At 38.2% G+C, this 18,705-nt stretch overlaps 3 protein-coding genes across 4 annotated transcripts; 1 reads left to right on the top strand and 2 right to left on the bottom strand.

Moving 5' to 3' along the window:
* Positions 1-4,601: 4,601 nt before the first annotated feature.
* On the bottom strand, positions 4,602-8,388 carry LOC138190305 (uncharacterized). Its single transcript, XM_046633208.2, has 2 exons — positions 6,539-8,388; positions 4,602-6,119 (listed from the first exon to the last, which is right to left on the bottom strand). The coding sequence occupies exons 1-2, from the start codon at positions 6,556-6,558 to the stop codon at positions 4,931-4,933; spliced, it is 1,209 nt and encodes a 402-aa protein (XP_046489164.1). The 5' UTR covers positions 6,559-8,388; the 3' UTR covers positions 4,602-4,930.
* A 625-nt stretch (positions 8,389-9,013) lies between these two features.
* LOC124222361 (aldo-keto reductase family 1 member B1-like) lies at positions 9,014-12,171 on the bottom strand. Its single transcript, XM_046633210.2, has 6 exons — positions 12,008-12,171; positions 10,702-10,869; positions 10,268-10,384; positions 9,698-10,087; positions 9,429-9,577; positions 9,014-9,345 (listed from the first exon to the last, which is right to left on the bottom strand). Exons 1-6 carry the CDS (start codon positions 12,080-12,082, stop codon positions 9,303-9,305), a joined length of 942 nt encoding a protein of 313 aa, XP_046489166.1. The 5' UTR covers positions 12,083-12,171; the 3' UTR covers positions 9,014-9,302.
* Positions 12,172-12,929: 758 nt separating this feature from the next.
* Sou (required for meiotic nuclear division 5 protein souji) lies at positions 12,930-17,551 on the top strand. Of its 2 annotated transcripts, none has more exons than XM_046633207.1 (7): positions 12,930-13,089; positions 13,760-14,043; positions 14,126-14,263; positions 14,385-14,683; positions 14,787-14,889; positions 14,971-15,125; positions 15,203-17,551. In XM_046633207.1, the coding sequence occupies exons 1-7, from the start codon at positions 12,939-12,941 to the stop codon at positions 15,264-15,266; spliced, it is 1,194 nt and encodes a 397-aa protein (XP_046489163.1). In that variant the 5' UTR covers positions 12,930-12,938; the 3' UTR covers positions 15,267-17,551. The 2 variants fall into 2 exon arrangements, with proteins under 2 accessions (XP_046489163.1, XP_046489162.1); XM_046633206.2 differs by having other exon boundaries at positions 15,185-17,551.
* Positions 17,552-18,705: the final 1,154 nt, after the last annotated feature.

Below are 18,705 nucleotides of genomic sequence, written 5' to 3'. Positions count from 1 at the left end.
TCACAAAATAAATTATTACTCACTAATTGTCCGTGTAGTTTCAACAGCGGTAAGAGATAAGGATTACAATGAATTGGAGGTGCATTTGGCAAACTGAAACTCACAACTATTCTTTACGTGTTACGATATTGTAACTTTTTTAACGCATTAGGAAGAGTTTCCGAATAAAATTAGACAACTGGAATGGAAAAATAAAAAATACGTTTTTGGCAATTAACACAACTGCTCTCAACACAACGTAATAAATAATACGTATATCGTGAGAATTTCGTTTTCATGTATTCCAAATACGACGCAATTTTCTACCGTGCATTCGTAATGCCTTGAATCGCGGAAAGGCAAAAAAGAAAACGAAATGTTACAGCAAAGTATTGCGAGCAGCGTACCGAGAAGTATGTACACAATTGTTGTTTGACGACCGAAATAGAAGAACGAGCAGGTTCTGTGTCGAAATACAATGTACTTGAGTATTTATTTATTTATTTTTTTTTCGCCCCGACATTTCGATGTGCAAGGGCTTTGTATGTAAGCTCCTATAAATTCTAGGCGACGCGAACCTATTTCGGACGAGTAAATAGCGCTCACGGATTTGAGTGAGTGAATAAATACTGACATGGTCAGACATTCAAAGTCCAAGTGTGAGGATTTGTTTTACGCGATAAGGAGTTTGAACACTGTAAATTCGAGTATCCTCTGCATAATAGATCTCCGAAAGCTGCTTTCCTCCTTATTGATTTTCGATAGTTGAATCTAACCGATCGTGGATAAATAGCATCGAAAATGATTACATGATCACTTCTTTAGAAGCGAATCATGAAGCTTGGAATTTGTCTCAAATTAACCGTTATAATATTATAAGTTGTTACTTCAGTTTCCAGGTACTCAAGAATCATACAAGCTTTACATTCTCGACGACCCAGTTAGCAGCAAACAACAATACTCGATCAATAAAATAAAATATATCTAATACGAAATTATACGTCAGTCATTATGTATGGCGTTGATGTATGTATCTCGAATATTTTTCTGTCCATAGAGTAAAATCGATATTAACTGACACGCGAGGAAATTAACGAGGTCTTGTTCCGGGACTGGAATCGCTGGCTTCACGATCCTTCGATAACATTTCACCGCCGAGTCATGCTGTAATCGAATGGAAAAAATACTTGCTGGTCTAGAAAAATGATTAAATATAGACAAATCTGTTTGCTATGTATCCTATGAACATATGTACGTTAAGATACATGACCCATTACGAGACACCCGACGTATCGCAAACGACTTCCAGATGCAACTGTTTGCTTGATAAGTTTTAAGGTACAATGTTCAAAGGTACTGATGAACACCATGTGCTACGTCTTACCACGCATTCGTTTATTGTTTATGCAAGATGTCGTTACACCGGCAATGATTGGTGCACGCGATCTTCGTGAGGCTCGTTTAATTCACCTTGAGGAGGATCTATCTTCTCCATTTTCATGAATGTAGAGTGATGTGGCAAAGTTTCGATCATTCTGTTTCATTCGTTGATCACTGCATCCAATCGACCAAGAGTGCCAGCTTTCACGTCTGAATTAAACCATCTTACCTTATCCACGTGGATTGGCATTGGTGTCGCCAAAAGTCTGCCTAAAATGATTGAAACTTGGAATTCTACGGACTTTAATATCCTTATTTCTTTACGTGATAGGACGTGGTACCACCGGTTTCGATCCGTCCCGTTTTAACGCGGCGTTACGTCATTTGTGATTGATCGTCGATTTCAATGCGTGACAACTCAAAGGGGTTCACCGAAAAAATATATTCGAGGCCTAAGTTAGTTCCACCGAGTGAACGTTACTCGCGCGAATCAGTGGAATGAAATCCTTGAGCTTACAACGAGCGTTGATTCTAACAAAACCCTAATTGCTTTGCGGCGTTAATTTCTTCCTTGATTACATCAACTTCGCATCGCTACGTACAGTAACTGGTTACATCATTATGAGCAATGTGAACCCAACATAACAAATGATTTTTGCTTGATAAATAAATGCAAATCATTCGATTCCATCGATTCCGTTTCTACTGTTTCGCTCACTTTTCTTGGCAAGGAATGACAAGCCAAAAAGTTTTTCATCCCAACCGGGCAATAACTTACCTTTTATAGATTTTTAGGCATTTTCGCTTCCTAGGATCAATAAAATTTTTACAAAAATTCAGCCGACCTAAGCATTTGTGTACAAGAACCGTGCTGAACTGTAAAAGGATCTTTTTAAGAAAAATATTTCGCGTAATTAATCCCTAATGATGAAAAATAATATGGTTATTATAGGATGTGAAAAATTCTTTATTCTAAGAAAAAATAACTATGATTTAACGCGTTCGTTGAATGCGAAAACGAGTTGTTAGCTACTGTTTAAATGAGCGTGAATCTTCATCTTAGAACTAATGTATAATTGTACTAATAACAGGATATATCATACGCTATAAATCTAATAAAAGATATTTATACAAATGCATGCGTGATTCTTGATTAAGACAGGTGAAGATTTATGACCTAAGAGAATAAGAATCAAATATTTCTAGTAAAACCGGATATCCGTAAGAACGATTGTAAACAATTCAAATAATACGTTCATGTTTCCAGCACACTTTTGATCGAACTTAAGTCTACGGCGTAAAAAAACAGGGACTACGTTACCCATTGAATAATATCGACGTGATCAGCGCGGCTAAGATGGTAAAAACTTTTCAGAATTGGGTGGTTGAACTTCAAATACCGAATTTGATAATTTGACTGATTCAATGGCTGAATCGTCGCTTTTTATCGAACAACGCAACTGAGATCCGATTTTTTTCTTCATTCTCCCGTTGAATTTATTTTCAAGCTCCGCGTGTCCCTTTTGTTAAGTATGAGAATTTTTAACCTCCTTGTAATTCATCCTGCGGATGATGTTATCCTGTAACTTCGGTGTCTCGATTGCTTCCTGTAAATGTCGCAATTAAGAGATAAACAAATACTCAGTAGCCGTATCGGATGATTGTGCTGACAGAATATGGGGATGATTTTGAAAATCATATCAGCAGCCTGAATCACTCCAAAAGTCAGTCTAGTGTTAATGGTGTTACGGGATCGTTCTATTGTCGGCAATGAATTATTCCGTGACACCTTACCTCGTCCGAAATCGTTATAGTTTCATTGAGGGTGATGATTTCTTCGAGAAAACTGACAGAAGGGGATCTTCCGCGACTATAACTTTCATCGAATTCCTCATCGACCGTCAAGGTCTCGTTGAGTGATGGTTGCGGATTCCATGGGGATTCGAAAAGAGTATTTTTGATCGGCGTAATGTTATTTCTTTCAACTGAATGCTTGAAATTGGCGGTATTATTGCTTGAAAAGACGATCAACGGCTTATTTTCCGGCATTTTTACCATCTCCACTGGAGTTGTTGAAAATCGAATACACTGTGTGATTGGCCAGTATTTTAATCCGGTTTTCCTTGCTGACCACGTGAATCGCGGGTCGTCAGTCGCGTTTTTGTAAATCGGGGAAATCTCTGTCTGCAATTGGAGGGACAGCAGCCTTTTACGTGGAGTCATTTCACTCCAGTTATATTTTGATGATGACCAGTATGATATTCCAATTTCTACACTGTAAGGCTCCTGTTGGTAAAAATTACGAATACATTTTCTGATTGGCAGGTTCGGACAAAATAAAAAAGTTACATGAAAAATGTATGTGACTGAAATTTGCTGTCAACTTTGACATCTAAAATCGATAAAATAAACGTGAGTTAAATATACGTTACAGATACCGTAATTAATTGCTGTCATATTCACTGAACACGTATATTTTTACATATTTCCAACGTACACGACGGTTAACATTTTCTTCAGACACGTTATATTTCAGGCAACACTTATCATCGTACGTGTCACATACATTTATCGTTTTATCTGACGCACATATTTTTCCCTGTAGGCGGTCATATAAACGATTACCAGATCGACAGAAAATGGACAACAATAAACAAGGAGTAAAAAAACATGGAATGGTTGTTAAACTATTGGACAAAAGTCACAACTCATGGCTGGTTCAGTGTTGGTGAAAAAATTGCACCATTTTTATTCGCGCACATTGACGTGACGAACCATGAATCACGAGAATGTACGTAATGATGGTGATGATGATGAAGATTACATTTCCTCGACAGGCAACAAAGTGATTGCCGCACGTGTCCTTGGTTATATAAACGAGCAAGAATCATGTTCACCACGCGTCGGTCTAACGGACGTTAAATATGTGCTTGTGTGTAGGCGAGAACCATAAGACACGCTATTGAAAGGGACATTATTTTATTTGCTTTTATAATTCTTGCATACCTTTGAATGCAGGGATTAAGAATCTCTGACGAACGAGAAATATTCCACTTGGCAATAACCGACGTCCTCCACGATGTACACAAATCTGATTCACCTTCTTAAACGCTGTTTGGGTCATCTTCGTTTGCTAAAATCAAACGTAACCATATGTTCTGAAGCTCCGAGGCGGCCAGTTTGAACATTTTCTGTTCTGTATTGTACATTCTAAAACACGTTTAATAATATTACACCTGGGCGACAGTGGGTTTTAGTTTTATTTAAAATTTATAGATAAGCGAGGGTCTTTATTACAAAAATCACAGTACCTTGTATACGCACAAATTAGAAATAATCGTTATTAGACCAGTTGCTCTTTACAAAAGGTTAGATGAAATACGTCGACGATACATGTATAATTAGGTACATATTACTTCAAGGAACAATTAAAAGATACATTTTCAGTTAAGAATAAGGATAAATGAAACACAGATACATGTTTAATCACGATGTAAAATTATATGGTTATTGGTAAAAAGAAATGGTCATAATACACTTGGATGAGCAAATGCTAAAAGCGGTTCGGGAATTATTCGAATACGATCAGTTTCGGTATCTTCTTTTCGGTCTTTGAAGATTTCACGTTAGTTATATCTTGTAGGGATATGGATTCCAATTTGTGTATCAAATGATAATCCTCAGCTTGTACCGACAAGGTGGACGCTTCTAAACATTCAGAGATCGTCGAATTTTCACCCTGCATTTTGTCATGTCTCCCTTTATCGGAACCAGTCGGCCGTTTACGAACTTGTTTACGTTTGCCAGCAGAGCTGAGTCCATCAAAAATTAAACAGTTTTCTTTGGACGGGAATGAAGAATGATTGGCACAAATTAGGCTACATTTATGAACGAAGCCCGACAACGTTTCGTTTCTAGATCTGGTATTGGTAGATTTTTTGGCAGTTGCGTCATCCTCGCACTCGACTTCAATGTTTGTCAGCGACTGATTGTGGCCCGAGCATTTCTCGACACCACGGTTAGGGTCAAGAGCGTTTCTTTCGGCCTCCAATTTATCATTTGCGAGCTTATCACTGATGCGATTGTCGAGATTTTTGGCGCATGGTTTTATGCCGACGTTGCCATTCTTCGGTGGCTGCATCTCGATCTCTTTCACGCCGAAAGACCGCGAATGATCCTCTCCTCCTTGCAGATATGAATCAAACGAGACCCGATCATCCGAATCTGGATTATTTTCACTGTCTTGCTCACCGGTCAAAGTCTTCTGAGAACAATCTAGATCTGAGATCGACCTCTGCACCCACGGTACCATCTCGATTGAACAGTTCATGAACCCAGAATCCTCAAAGTGAGAATTAACGAGCTTCGGTGAGGAGTGAATCGTTCTCTGGTTCCGTGCACAAGATTTTAAATTTTCCAATCCTTCTAGCATCGAAGAATCCGTTTCAGAAAAGGCTGGTGGTGAATCCGAATTTATGAATAACTCTCGACGTCGGATCGCAGGAGAAACGTAGATCAGCGAACCTTTTCTGTCAATTTGACTATTTGTCACATCGCGATTTGCCTCTCCGATCTCATCCACCTCCTCGATGTCGAGCTCAAATAGTTTCTCAATCGATTTAATGATCGGTTCGAATAGCCTTTTTCGTTGGCGAAAACTTGGAGCATTCGAAGGAAGGAAATCCAAACTTGGCGATCTAATTTCATTCCGACATGACGGTGTTATAGTCATGGAGGGCGAGGTTAGGACTGGCATCATGCTGCAATTACGGTTAGTTTGTGATAATTGATATTATTGTTTTGTTTACTGAATCGACGAACAGAGGACAGAAAATTTGTCCTACGAATAACGGTTCTATACAGATTAGACGTTATCAAGTATTAACGCAGTACCGTTCAATTGCGAAATAGTATTACACCCTATGTTTCGAAGCATTACGAAATTTGGTGGATGTATACGTAGTTTCCGTACGTTTAATATCTACAAATTTTGTCGAAACTTCAAATGTGATTCTACAGATAAGACGCTAATAAGTCAAGGGAACGGGTCGCGGAGCCACAAGCGTGTCGAGAGATTAGGGAAAATTCGATCGTCGTTGACGATTCTTTCAAATATGTATCCGACTACTCTACTAACATGTGCGACAACGATTAAATCACGCTTACGGATGGTACTCACAGTTGAAAAACTTTTTCCATAGCAAAGTTGTATAGAAGAACAGTTTCAGTAGAGCGGATAAAAGTTACTCTCTTCAATAATCATGTGCGGACAGGGACACAGGAGGCTTATGAACACTGCTTGGGATTTATCTTTCCTCAACGGGCTATGGTGGTTGCGTTCAAATTTGAACTCCGAACTGCGAACCGTAATTGAGGTGGGAAATTCAAAAGTAAATAAACGGTGTACGAAGATATGTAGAAGGAAACTTTACAACATTACAGACCAACGTGTAGCATATTGGAGTATAAAAGATAAAGTTGTATATGCGAATTACAATCCGTGCGGACTCTCGTAAAAATAATTGGCCAATTTCGCACGCACAGGATTGCTAACAATGAGCGAACGACCACATTGCCGTGGTTCCTGCATGGCGGTAGTAAAAATCCCTTGTACAGTCCGACCGACGAGTCGAATAGTCAAAGGGCCAGAGAATTCTGGAAAAAGATTCCGTTAGCAACAGAAGTAAAAGTAGAAAGGGCGAGAAAGAGAAATGATGAAAACGAGAATAGAGATGTGTGTATAAGTATATAATAATAATTTTAGAGCGTGGGGTGGCATGGTGACATTTTACCACCAGGCATTGCAAGGAGGCTGGGAGCAGCAATTGCGTTAGATTACCGCCAATGAACGATGATTCACAACCGGTCGGAAATTTTTCTACATAGTCACGCAAGTGCATGTATAGGTGTATACAATATACAGATTGTAAAACATGACGCCGGCCACGTGGTCGGAGAGCCCAGCTTGCGTAGCCCTAAGCTCGAGCATTCGGAACTTTCCACTGGTTCGGTGACCTCAGGAGTGTCCGGTTAAGTGGTGCAGGCCAGTCTTTGGAACACTGGTGGCATAATATGCTTCACAATGTGAAACTCGCCGCACACTTGTGCCATGCCACTGTTACCACGTGTATACGTCATGGCGTTGCTCGTCATGGTAATGAGGCTTGACGTTGGGATCCCAGAGAGGATGTCCTCTCCCAGAGGATGTGAACGCGAGCTCTGCACCGTTGAACAGTAACTACGACTTGATACGTTCATGATGTTCGAAGGAAGTTCCGAGGGAGTCTGTTGCGGCTTTTTCAATTATTTCATCAAGCGTTTATTGTACCTTGTACTTTGAAATGGTGACCGCGAAACGACGCCTGGTGATATATTGTGAGACCTTTATCAAGGCTGCAACGATTCTTCTCGATTTTTGTCACACCACAGGCGACGCACATCGTCGATTCTGTATACCCAGATCAGAAATGAGAATGTTATCGATATCTTTGACATCGCAGAGGTCCGCTTATGCAACACTCCACGACATGCGATGAACGTCATCGACCGTTATCTTTGTTGATAAAGATTTAACGTATTTTGCCAGGGGTCACATCATTTTGTTTTATAATTAATCTTATCTGTGTCCCTACGTTTTTTCGAAGTCGTAGAGAGCATAAATTTAAATTTTTGGATTCTGTAACATAAGTTGACAGAAATATAAAATTTTAGGACGAGAAACCAGTTGCTTTGTGTATAATTCGTGATAACGCACGGCATTGGTCTCGCGTTTATATGAAATGAAATGCTTATACTGAAACATAAACTGGAATGTCTTTCATTCGCATGTATCTTATGAAAAAAAAACAAACTATTAACAGGTATAGTCTAATTAGCCACTGGAGAATTGTCTGGCTAAAAACTAGACCTGCTAATTCGTCATTGCATCCTAGAAATGGCTTTATGTAGTCTTGTACTAATTGGAAACTGGTGCACGGACTTGTTCGAAGCATTACCGCACCTTCCCATTAAGTGTACACCTCATAAAGGTTGCATAGTGAGGAATGTTTACCATAGAAGAAGCTCTGAAATTATTATTTCAGTTTGTTTGTGGGTGGTTTTTAAATGGGAAAGCAATCAATTACAATCACAATGAAAAACCGAAAAAAATACAAGAATGTTTACAATGTCTGGTAGATTTTCTCATTTACTTACGTAGAAGTGAAGGAGAGAGAACTAATCGCGGTCAAAGCAAATAATTGAAAATTCCTGTACAAATGCCGTTAGTCGATAGATTTTTATAAATAGTTCACACAATTCTCGAAGAGCGCATACAATACTTTGAAGTTTGAACTATCAGTGAAACGGACATTTGACTTTATCCAGATAATTGAACATTGTAATTAGACTGCCCTCTATGATACTGGCAGCTATGGTCAGAATAATTTTGGTAAATGCGCAGTTGGAAATCTATTAGAAAATGTATGATATATTTTGTACGGAAATTACTTCTTTACTCATGATAGTGTTCGGAATTCCTGAGCTCTACTTGCTAGTGATTTGAAATTTATGTACCGATATTGTGCAATTTTGTCACGGAACCGAGGTAAAATTTGATGTACAAATCTAAACCATAGATAACTGTTTGATTTTTGTTAGTAAAAGCGCACAAGAATGACCAACTACAGTTTTAATATAAACAAGATTTGTACATTACTAATTGACGTCCACTCACTGTCTGTGTTTTCATTCGCTAAAAGTGAAGCATCATTTGTGGAATCAGGATGTACCAGTTCGTAGTTATTGATTGAAGATATTTTCTTTCACAATTGACAATGTTTGTAATTTGGCACGCTAAGGAAATACTGCGATCTAGAATTTAGTTATAACATTATGGTGTAAAAGAAATAAAATCAAATGTAGCAGTAGGGCTGCTTAAGTAAAGTTTTAAAACAGCAAAATCCTCAAAACTCAATACGGAATGGATATTCCGGATGACCAGTGAACCTGAAACAAAAAAAATCACATTCCAGTCAACCACTCCTTTATACGCGCAGATCGATTAACTACAAGTCAGAATTGTTAATTACTCTTCAACTGGGGTAACTCTAACGCCAATGTCGAACTTGTCGATTGTCGCCACCTCCTCGGGGGTCAGTTTGAAGTCGAACAGGTTGATATTCTCCTGGATGCGTTTCTTCGAGCTGGACTTTGGAATTGGGACGGTGCCGATGTCAATCTGGAAAAAAATGAGCAAGGTAAGAATCGTAACTTGAATTTCTCACACACTTTTCCTGTATCACTTTAAAAACCCCGTATCTCATTTGAAATATATTTCAAGTATATTATACCATCGTACCAGATATCGAAGCACGACTTGAGCAGGACTTTTGCCGTATTTCTTTCCTATCGCGACGATTTCCGGTTCGTCAATTACCACGAGGGGGTCGCCTGGCTTAAACCAAGACCTGCGAGGAGCGCCGAGGGGGCTGTAACTAGTTATAACTATTCCTCGGGCTGCGCAGAAGTCGCGTAATTTCTTCTGGTTCAAGTTTGGATGGCACTCGACCTGGTTAACAACCGGCTTAACTTTTGCCACTTTCAGGATGCGGTCTATCTGCACCGAGTTGAAGTTGCTGAGGCCTATGCTCTTGGTGTAACCCAGACGATGACACTCCTCCATTCCCTCCCATGTTTCCTCGAGCGGGATATCGACGAACTTTCCAGAGAATAAGTCACCGGTTGCTTCCTGTGAAAAGAAACCAACACGCTTTAGGAGCTCGAATAGTATAAGGCAAAAATAGTTCAAGCTCTAATTTAACGATTGGTAATCACTGTTGAATTATGCAGACGCGGTCAATTGAAAGTCAACTAATTTTTGGATAACAAATGAAGGAAAAACTATTTTTTTTTTTTTAATAATCCTCACTTCGACTGAAATCGGCCAGTGTATCAGGTACAAGTCGATGTAGTCAAATCCAAAGTTTTCCAAAGATTTCTTGCATGTTTCGATGACATCCTTTTTTTTGTGCTTGTCATTCCAGAGCTGCATTGTGGACAAATAATTGCTAATTGTTAATGTAGGTATAGGGCGCATTATTTCGATCGATAATTTTGTATAGTTACTGAAAAGCGAATTGAGTCGTTTGAAGGTGTTGAAAGGGTATTTCGGGCCTTAATTACAGGGTCTAATATCATCAAAAATATTTATCTCATTCACGAGGGTTACAATAACTGTAATTGTCACAAAAATGTGAAGTTAATTTTCCCAAACTACTTGTAACATATGATAATTTGATTCTTTGTCTCTCTATTAAGAGTATAATTTTTTTAACAGAAAATTGGCTCGCTTCGGTTTCTTACTTTTGTAACAATGTAAAGATCTTCTCTTTTGACTACTCCCTCGGAAATTTTTTCTCGAATTGCCTTGCCAATGACATCCTCGTTGCCATATTTCATGGCACAGTCAAAGTGTCGGTATCCAGCATCGATAGCATCTTTAACAGCTTGTTCCACGACACCTGGGTCATCCTGTAACGTTATAATTTAAATTATGCATACATTGTACGACCAACCACCAGTTCGAAGAAATTAATTATTTTTATTATATGCCCACTATAGTTAAAAATGGGTGAATAGACCATCGAATTTCATCGAATTATAGGTCTCAAATCTGCCTAATCAATTATGCCATTCTTTTTTATTGCGTATATAAGGCTGGCCTTGAAACTGCTTCATCGTAGTAGAGTAAGAGAATATACAGGATGGGCCTTTCTAAACCTGGAAACAGGGCGTAGATTTAGTTGCTTCCAATATCTTATACTCTACAAGTTAACCCGAAAGTTACAGTTTCCGAGAAGTAAATCACAACAAGAAGAATTCTAGAAGTCATATCTGTGTCGAATAATCACAAAAGGATGTTTATATCAGTCGGTCTATTGGCAAGACTCATCCGGTATAATGTTGGTTAATGAGTAGAGAATAGTGCCGGTGAACAATGAAACGGGATTTACATTTAAAAAACGCACAGGAATCGGCTATTATGCGTATGAAATTATCAAACAGTATATACAGTCATCGACTTTAATTACGTAACTAATTTCATTATCGTAAAGTCTACTTCAGATGCCAAGAAACTCGTCACTGGTTGAATGTTCGTCTCTTTCTTTACGTACACAACATTCCTTCAGTTATGTAATAATCAGCTCTACTCCGCACGTGTAATTGAGAACGATAACACTAGGTCATAAAAGAATATCCCAATCTCTCCAAGTTACGCTGTAGGCGGTATAGGATGAAAAATTAAATTAGATAGATTGATTGGTATGCACGATTTCACTATGTAGTTCTAGAGTAGATCATTGAGTAGAGCAATGAGCCTAAGTTGCGGGATGAATTGAAATTAAATAGAATAATGAAATTGCGTAAAATAGAAACCCACGGATGGAAAAAAATCAAAATACCGTTGCGAAGTTTATACCATATCAGACCTCAAGCAAGGGGTTGCGAAATAAAGATGTTATACGAAGAAAAATTGACGAGAAACAAGTAAATATGCGTGTAACATATGGCGTTGGAAAATCTTGCGAATAGTAGTTAAAACGTGATAAATATAACGAAAAAACCATGAAAATGTAAAAAATAAATACATGCAGATATAGCGACTTACGAGGCCTTGCCAGGTGCCAAGGCCAAGAACTGGTATCTTCTCACCGTTGTTGAGTGTTACACTAGGAGCAGCCATGGCAGAAGATCTTGATCAACTGGCTACAGCAGGTTGGTTACGAGTTATGGCGCATGACAAATTTCAGCTTGTGACCACAATATGTGTGCTAACAAAAAGACGTACAGGCGCCCACCGCATGCCAGCGTGGGGGTAATCAAGTCTGCTGATGTAAACGCTTATCACTTAAGTCTTCATCCATCCTGGGACTTATCTTCTCGTATTATATCACGGGGAGATGCCTATCGAAAAGAATTTATGATCAATTTAAGGCGGGCGTCTCGTAGATGGGTCTCAACTCTCTCACCGTCACAGGGTTGCAGAACGGTAGTATCACGTTATCAAAAACTTACTGTAAACTGATACAATCTTTCTACGTCCCTCCTTATCTCAGATTTTCATATGGATTGCGATTCAACTTCCACAACAATCTCATGCACGATCCTCCGCCCTTTCCTATCCTATTATTGTAACTGATAGCAAAGTGATAATGGATCATAGCAGGTTGATAGTTTCTAAAGCGCTTTGGAGTTGAAGTTTTTTACCGTAAACCGTATCTGGGAAACTCTATTTTTACAATACCATTCACGTTTTTGACTACGAGAAGTTTACTTAAAATGAAGCTAAAAAAAGAAAATTGTCACGTGTGAAAGATACAGGTAGCCAAATACGCGGTAGATCCAGAAAAATCTTCCGCTTTTCGATCGGTAAAAATGTCACGTTCAAACAGCGACCGGTCAGCACTGCGAATCGCGCGCTGTCTCGCGATTGGCGGCTACCTTCACTTCTGCAGACGTCACGTCCAATCGACGATGGCGTTACATTGGCGAACCAGCGCGCAGCAGCACCTTTGACGTCACACTGACGCAGCATCATCATGCGAAAAACAATAATGGAGGCTTGTAATGCTGTCGAGCGCGAAGTTGCCAAAGTTTTGTTGAAATTCAGTGCGATAGACGACCACGGTGAAACTGTGCTACGGGATTTGATAAATCACATCGAATCCATTAAAAAAGAGCTCGAAAACGGTGAGTTTCCTCCCTACAGCAGGCTTACATATCCTTAGAACATACAAACAAAGGATTCTCCTTCAGACGTTACCCCGATTTAACGCACATATTTAACCCGCCGATAATGAAAATCAGGCTTGTTGTTTTGCCACGAAAATTCACGTCGATTTATCAGCATAATTTAATCAAACAACGTTTTATTTCACGTCCATGTCGTCGTTACCAACTGCCATCTCACTCCCGACACTTTGTTTATTTCCACTTTTTCTTACGTTCAGTTCGTCGCCCTCCTTCATTGTCAGATTAACACAATCAATCAATTCTGGTCGATCAGTAGAAAGTTTTGCAATCCAATTCAACGCCATTTCAACGAGCAGCTATTAAAAAACTGCGATATAACCTCAATAAAAGACGTTGTTGATCTACGCACGCAACTTCTGTCATAAATTTACAATCACGAATCGTAGATTCTCGAAATTTTTTGATTATCTTAGATGGTGTAACCGAATTTAATTCGATCGAGTTGAACTTAGCTGGAGAAAAATCTAGCTGTGAAATGTTTTCTTTTAACAAACATAGATTAAGGATGTTTTCATTTAGTAATCGTACTTCTTTTTCGGTGTCTTACTTATTGATAATTCTTAAAATTCCATACTTTATACAAAATTTGAAAATTCTTTACTATCAGGTCCACCCGATCACGAATTGACACAATGTCAAATACAAGTGTTAAATCAAGCGATGACCAAGGTCCGGGATACAGTGCAGCGATTAGCGACAGATCATCGCGACCTTCACAGCACAGTTTCAAAAGTTGGGAAAGCCATTGACAGGAATTTCATTGCCGACTTTGCTAGCACAAGTAGAGAAGATGTGTTCTCTGGACCTGAAAAAACACACCTACTCAACCAGGTTATCTGCCAGCATTTTTACAGACAGGGAATGCTGGATATTGCCGATGAACTCGCGTCGGTACGTTATATTTCATATTTACATCTACTTTTTGAGGTATAGATGAGAAATTTTTCACACAGCGTCTTTGTTTCACTTACAGGAAGCTGGAATCAGGACTGAAGAAGGCAGAAAGGAACCCTTCACAGAGTTGAACCACATTTTGGATTGTCTGAAGCAACGTAACTTGGAGCCGGCTTTAGAGTGGGCGCGCAATCACCGCGAGGCACTTCTCGCTCAGGTAAAACGAGTATTAAAGTCTTTCCAGGCACAAAACAAGAATCGAAATATCAGAAACAAAACAGATTGAAATATGTGCTTAATTACGGAAGAAATAAAGTGACAAAGTAATTACGTTTCAGAACTCGTCGCTAGAATTCAAGCTGCACAGACTACATTTTATAAGACTAGTCCAACAAGGTCCCGCGAAACAGGGCGAGGCAATTCTTTATGCCCGAAAAAATCTCACACAGTTTGTTGCACGATATGAGAAAGAAGTTCAGTCTCTGATGGGGACTCTTATGTATTTACCCAATGGAATACAGTCTTCACCTTATAGTCATTTATTAAATCCAACGCTGTGGCTTGATATTCACGATGTTTTTACTAAAGAGGCGTGTACACTATTGGGTCTCAGTGTCGACAGTCCACTCTCCGTTTGGTAAGTCCTGAAATTAATATTTATGAATCATAAGAACAAATCAGTACCAGACTAGTGGAAGCTGCTACATACAATCAGTTCTAAGATTATCCTTTTTGTGCAGTATAAATGCAGGATGCACCGCTTTACCTGCGCTTTTAAATATCAAACAAGTGATGCAGCAGCGACAAGTGACTGGTATCTGGAATGGAAAGGATGAGCTTCCTGTAAGTTGACGTATATGTGTGTAGTGTAAAGTCGAGATGTATATGAGATAAGATAAGGCAATTTCACCTGTTTCTCAACAGATCGAAATAGACTTGGGGAAGCAGAGCCGTTATCACTCTGTATTCGCGTGTCCAATTCTACGACAGCAGAGTACCGAAAATAATCCACCAATGAAGTTGGTTTGCGGTCATGTAATTTCACGAGACGCCCTCAACAAATTGACTAGTGCTAATAAGTACGACATTTGGATAAAGTAGCGGTATAACACACTGATATCAATGTCACTTTTTAAAGAAATCAATTTGTTTCCAGATTGAAATGTCCGTACTGCCCGGTCGAACAAAACCCAGAGGACGCCAGGTTAATATACTTCTAGACTCTAGTTAGATGTGATATATCGTATTTGTAATGAATATACTTTATGTTTCTCTCCTTAGTAATTTTACTAAATGTATAGGTTTACAGATACATCAGTTTTGTTCGTTTGATATGGCTGTAAGGGCTAATCGGAACAGTTATGTACACGTATTGTACACAAGGCTGCTAAAGACTTTGATCAATTTCCGTGGGATTTCCTTTACCAAACTCAATTTGCTTTGTTCTGTTTTTCTCGTTTTCTTAACCTATGATCAAGTTTAGAACAAAAAATTATTTGCTTTGTTCGAAACTTTGCCAATTACTCGTGTCAAGCATAATAGTTTTTCATCAATTCCATCTGTCGAGTACGAAGTTCAGTTGTTGCATCAGCACATGTTCAACAAACTTGTTTTTGCACTCACAAAACAAAGGGGAGAGATGAAAAAAAATTCAATGTTTGCCTGATTCGTTGGCGCAGATTATTTTTATTATTGTTCGGGTCAATTTTTCGTTCCTAATTGCGATACTCATTAGTTGAATATCAAGTCATGCACCACGACTGGATACTTTTGTTATCATTGTTATCGGTTATATTTTTTTTGGTGTTATCCTCGGAACCGAATAATGTTATTTATTTTACTGTATTCCATTTTCACTGTTACAAACACATCGTCAGATCGCTTATTTTGGTAAAGGAATGTCCCTATGATGTTGAGCTACCTATTAGCTATACACTTGTTTGTGTAAAATAGTTTTATATATTATAAAGAAAAACGAAAAACAGGAAGAAAACAAAGGTGTGAATTAAATCTAGTTGCGACATGGTATACTAATGGATCGATTCTAACAGCGCATTAGTTGAGTTGTCACAATTACGTCGTGTGATTCTTTAGCGTATCGATAATATTAACATTCATATTATACTCAAATCGTATCTGAATTCACGCAAGATAAATTCACGAAATACGATTTGAAGATAAACATACACACTGACAAGGAAATGTCGATCAGAATGAACCGCGTGGCATTCTCATAATTAAATTAAATCTATATATTCGTATGACGAGCCGTTATTGGGTCCTAAATCTGTAAACTGTATCAACTTCATCATCACTTTGTATTGCACTGGATATAGTTATACGTATTCTGGGATTTATAACCATAAAATCGTCCGAAGACGATTTTACGCGCCTCTGTCAAAGTCCCGATGATTGATTACATCAAAGTAACACAGTGTGTAATGCGATTTTTACTCGCAGATTTCTTAACATTATCCCTGTAATACTTGAATACAATATACATAATCCCATAACCGACGGTTAATTAACGTAATGCGAGAAGATTACTCTCGCGAAATGTCGTTTTTAAATAATCTGTAGTCATATAAGGTATATAAATTGTTATTAAAACTCGCGTTCAATCACCTTAATCAGTTATTGAAGGGTAAGAAACAAGTTTTTACCAATTCAAAAAAAACGATTGTAGTTTAAAACAAATACGCGGTTTTCAGCCGTCCTTGGGATCCTGGAGATTGTAGAAAACCATTCTGTAATCCACGATTCCTTAAATTTATAATATAGTGTCCTGTAGACGTTTACTTTCGTTCTGAAAACTGTTCACAATTTAGTCTACTTGTTGACTTTGGAAGGTTTAATTTAGTCTGTTAACTTTGGAAGGTTTTTATCTTTCGTCCGGGACTATCACCTGATTTTGCGTTAGTACACAAATTGGCTGATCAACCCTCAATTTCGAATTTCTAGTAATTCGCGGCAATGATTATTCTACTATTCTAATTACTATCATAATAACGGAATGTAGATTATAACGAATTATTATCAATATTCCGTATAGTATGAAACGATTGGGAGACATAGGTTACCTAGTATATAGGAGGGATTATTTACGTTTTAGTCAATTGCGCGGTTGAATAACAAATAAACATATAATGAAGTATTTATTTACTGCAATATATTTATAGGTGAAGTGATAAATTATAACATATGTACAGAGCCATAGATTGAATCTGACATATTTAGGGCCACCGGTGTAGTGTGCCATTTGTTTGACATGGAAAACAGATGTCGATGGCCGCCTCGAATATGTTAGAATAAATCGTACTGCACGTGCATATGGATTTTTATTTTTTTATTTTTTTTCGTAAGTAACATTAATTATGATTATACTAGGTAGTCAGTCGCTCGACGATCGGTTCAAATCTCTGTACACATTTTTATTATAAAAAGTTTTATATTATAGCCGATATCTGCCGAAATTTTTTCTCGAATAAAATGTTACTTATGAAAATGGAAAGAATTTTTCATTTTTCCTACCCATATAGAATAACCTCTACACTATAAGAATATTAACAAAACTACAAGGTGAAATAGGTTCTTGGTATTATCTACACGGAGGGAAAGGATTATTTGAGTCAAGTAATATTCATACTAAATGTTATTGTCAATTGCGGTAAACACTATACTTACATAACAACGTGTTCGCTTTAATATTGATTCAAAATGCCTTTATTTGAGTAAAGAAACACGTTTCGGACGATTTGGAGATGTTTTGGACATGTTTCAGAAATTGATTTGTTGTTTTTTCCAAAATTTGGGTTTTTCTCTCAACGTTAGAATATTCCAGAAAATAAATAACGGCAATCGATTTATCAGAAAATTTTACCCCTATTTCATATACTTGACAATTATTTGGAGTGTAGTATATCCCGAGAAAATCGTAAAATATAAATCCGATAATCAACGGCTAAAACCGGCAAATTTATTGTTAATTGTTAAGGTTGAGGTGAGCGGGAAGTAGTCGAGGAACGTTGTTCGGTTTGATTTATTAGCGCCGTACAAAGTTTTACGGCCGAAGGGCGACCTGCCTGGTTGGTGATCAGAGCCGAAGTGATAAGACTAGCCGCGCCCCTCACGCGTCTCGCTATTTTTCCCCCACCACCGCGCCGCTGGCCTAGAAGGCCTGCTGGTAGGGCCTAGTCTGTACAATGATATTTTTGATGAATATATTCTCTACTTGTCTCAAAGCACGCGGTGTTTCTCTTACCTCGTGAACAAATCATGCAGTGCAACTGAATCAACCAGTTATGCCAAACAATTGCTCCGCTTGGATCAACAAAGTATTCGATCGATGTAAATTTGCCGTTGACTAGAATCATGTACTTATTTTATTTCAAGTACCTAATTGTTTCTGTCAACGAACATGCCATTTCGGGTCACAATACATAAGCTGCAAATGAAATGATGTGTAGTTGACTCAATTTCGGAAACACATCAGAAGGTTCACTCGAATTAATACTTCACTCGGTCGCGACAAGAAAAAGGCGTTTCTTGAATTAAGGAATTCGCTTGACTCAATCATTCTGACAAACTAATTTTATCGAAATTGTTGAATTTAAGTTATTGGATTTTGAACAAACAAAGAATACTATTTTGTAATAAATG

The sequence above is a fragment of the Neodiprion pinetum genome, chromosome 6, assembly GCF_021155775.2.
Source record: "Neodiprion pinetum isolate iyNeoPine1 chromosome 6, iyNeoPine1.2, whole genome shotgun sequence".
Classification (NCBI taxonomy): domain Eukaryota; kingdom Metazoa; phylum Arthropoda; class Insecta; order Hymenoptera; family Diprionidae; genus Neodiprion; species Neodiprion pinetum.
Note: the sequence above shows the minus strand (reverse complement) of the source record. Positions and strands in the feature narration are given on the sequence as shown.

What these genes read in the sequence shown, in the direction of transcription:
- LOC138190305 (XM_046633208.2), bottom strand. Translation starts at nt 6,558, where the DNA reads ATGGAAAAAGTTTTTCAACT. An exon ending in ATGGAAAAAGTTTTTCAACT is followed by an intron (nt 6,120 to 6,538) that starts GTGAGTACCATC and finishes CCGTAATTGCAG; the next exon opens with CATGATGCCAGTCCTAACCT.
- LOC124222361 (XM_046633210.2), bottom strand. Translation starts at nt 12,082, where the DNA reads ATGGCTGCTCCTAGTGTAACACTCAACAACGGTGAGAAGATACCAGTT. An exon ending in TTGGCACCTGGCAAGGCCTC is followed by an intron (nt 10,870 to 12,007) that starts GTAAGTCGCTAT and finishes ATAACGTTACAG; the next exon opens with GATGACCCAGGTGTCGTGGA. An exon ending in ACTGGCCGATTTCAGTCGAA is followed by an intron (nt 10,088 to 10,267) that starts GTGAGGATTATT and finishes TTCTTTTCACAG; the next exon opens with GAAGCAACCGGTGACTTATT.
- Sou (XM_046633206.2), top strand. Translation starts at nt 12,939, where the DNA reads ATGCGAAAAACAATAATGGAGGCTTGTAATGCTGTCGAGCGCGAAGTT. An exon ending in TTGCCGATGAACTCGCGTCG is followed by an intron (nt 14,044 to 14,125) that starts GTACGTTATATT and finishes TTTCACTTACAG; the next exon opens with GAAGCTGGAATCAGGACTGA. An exon ending in ATGGAAAGGATGAGCTTCCT is followed by an intron (nt 14,890 to 14,970) that starts GTAAGTTGACGT and finishes GTTTCTCAACAG; the next exon opens with ATCGAAATAGACTTGGGGAA.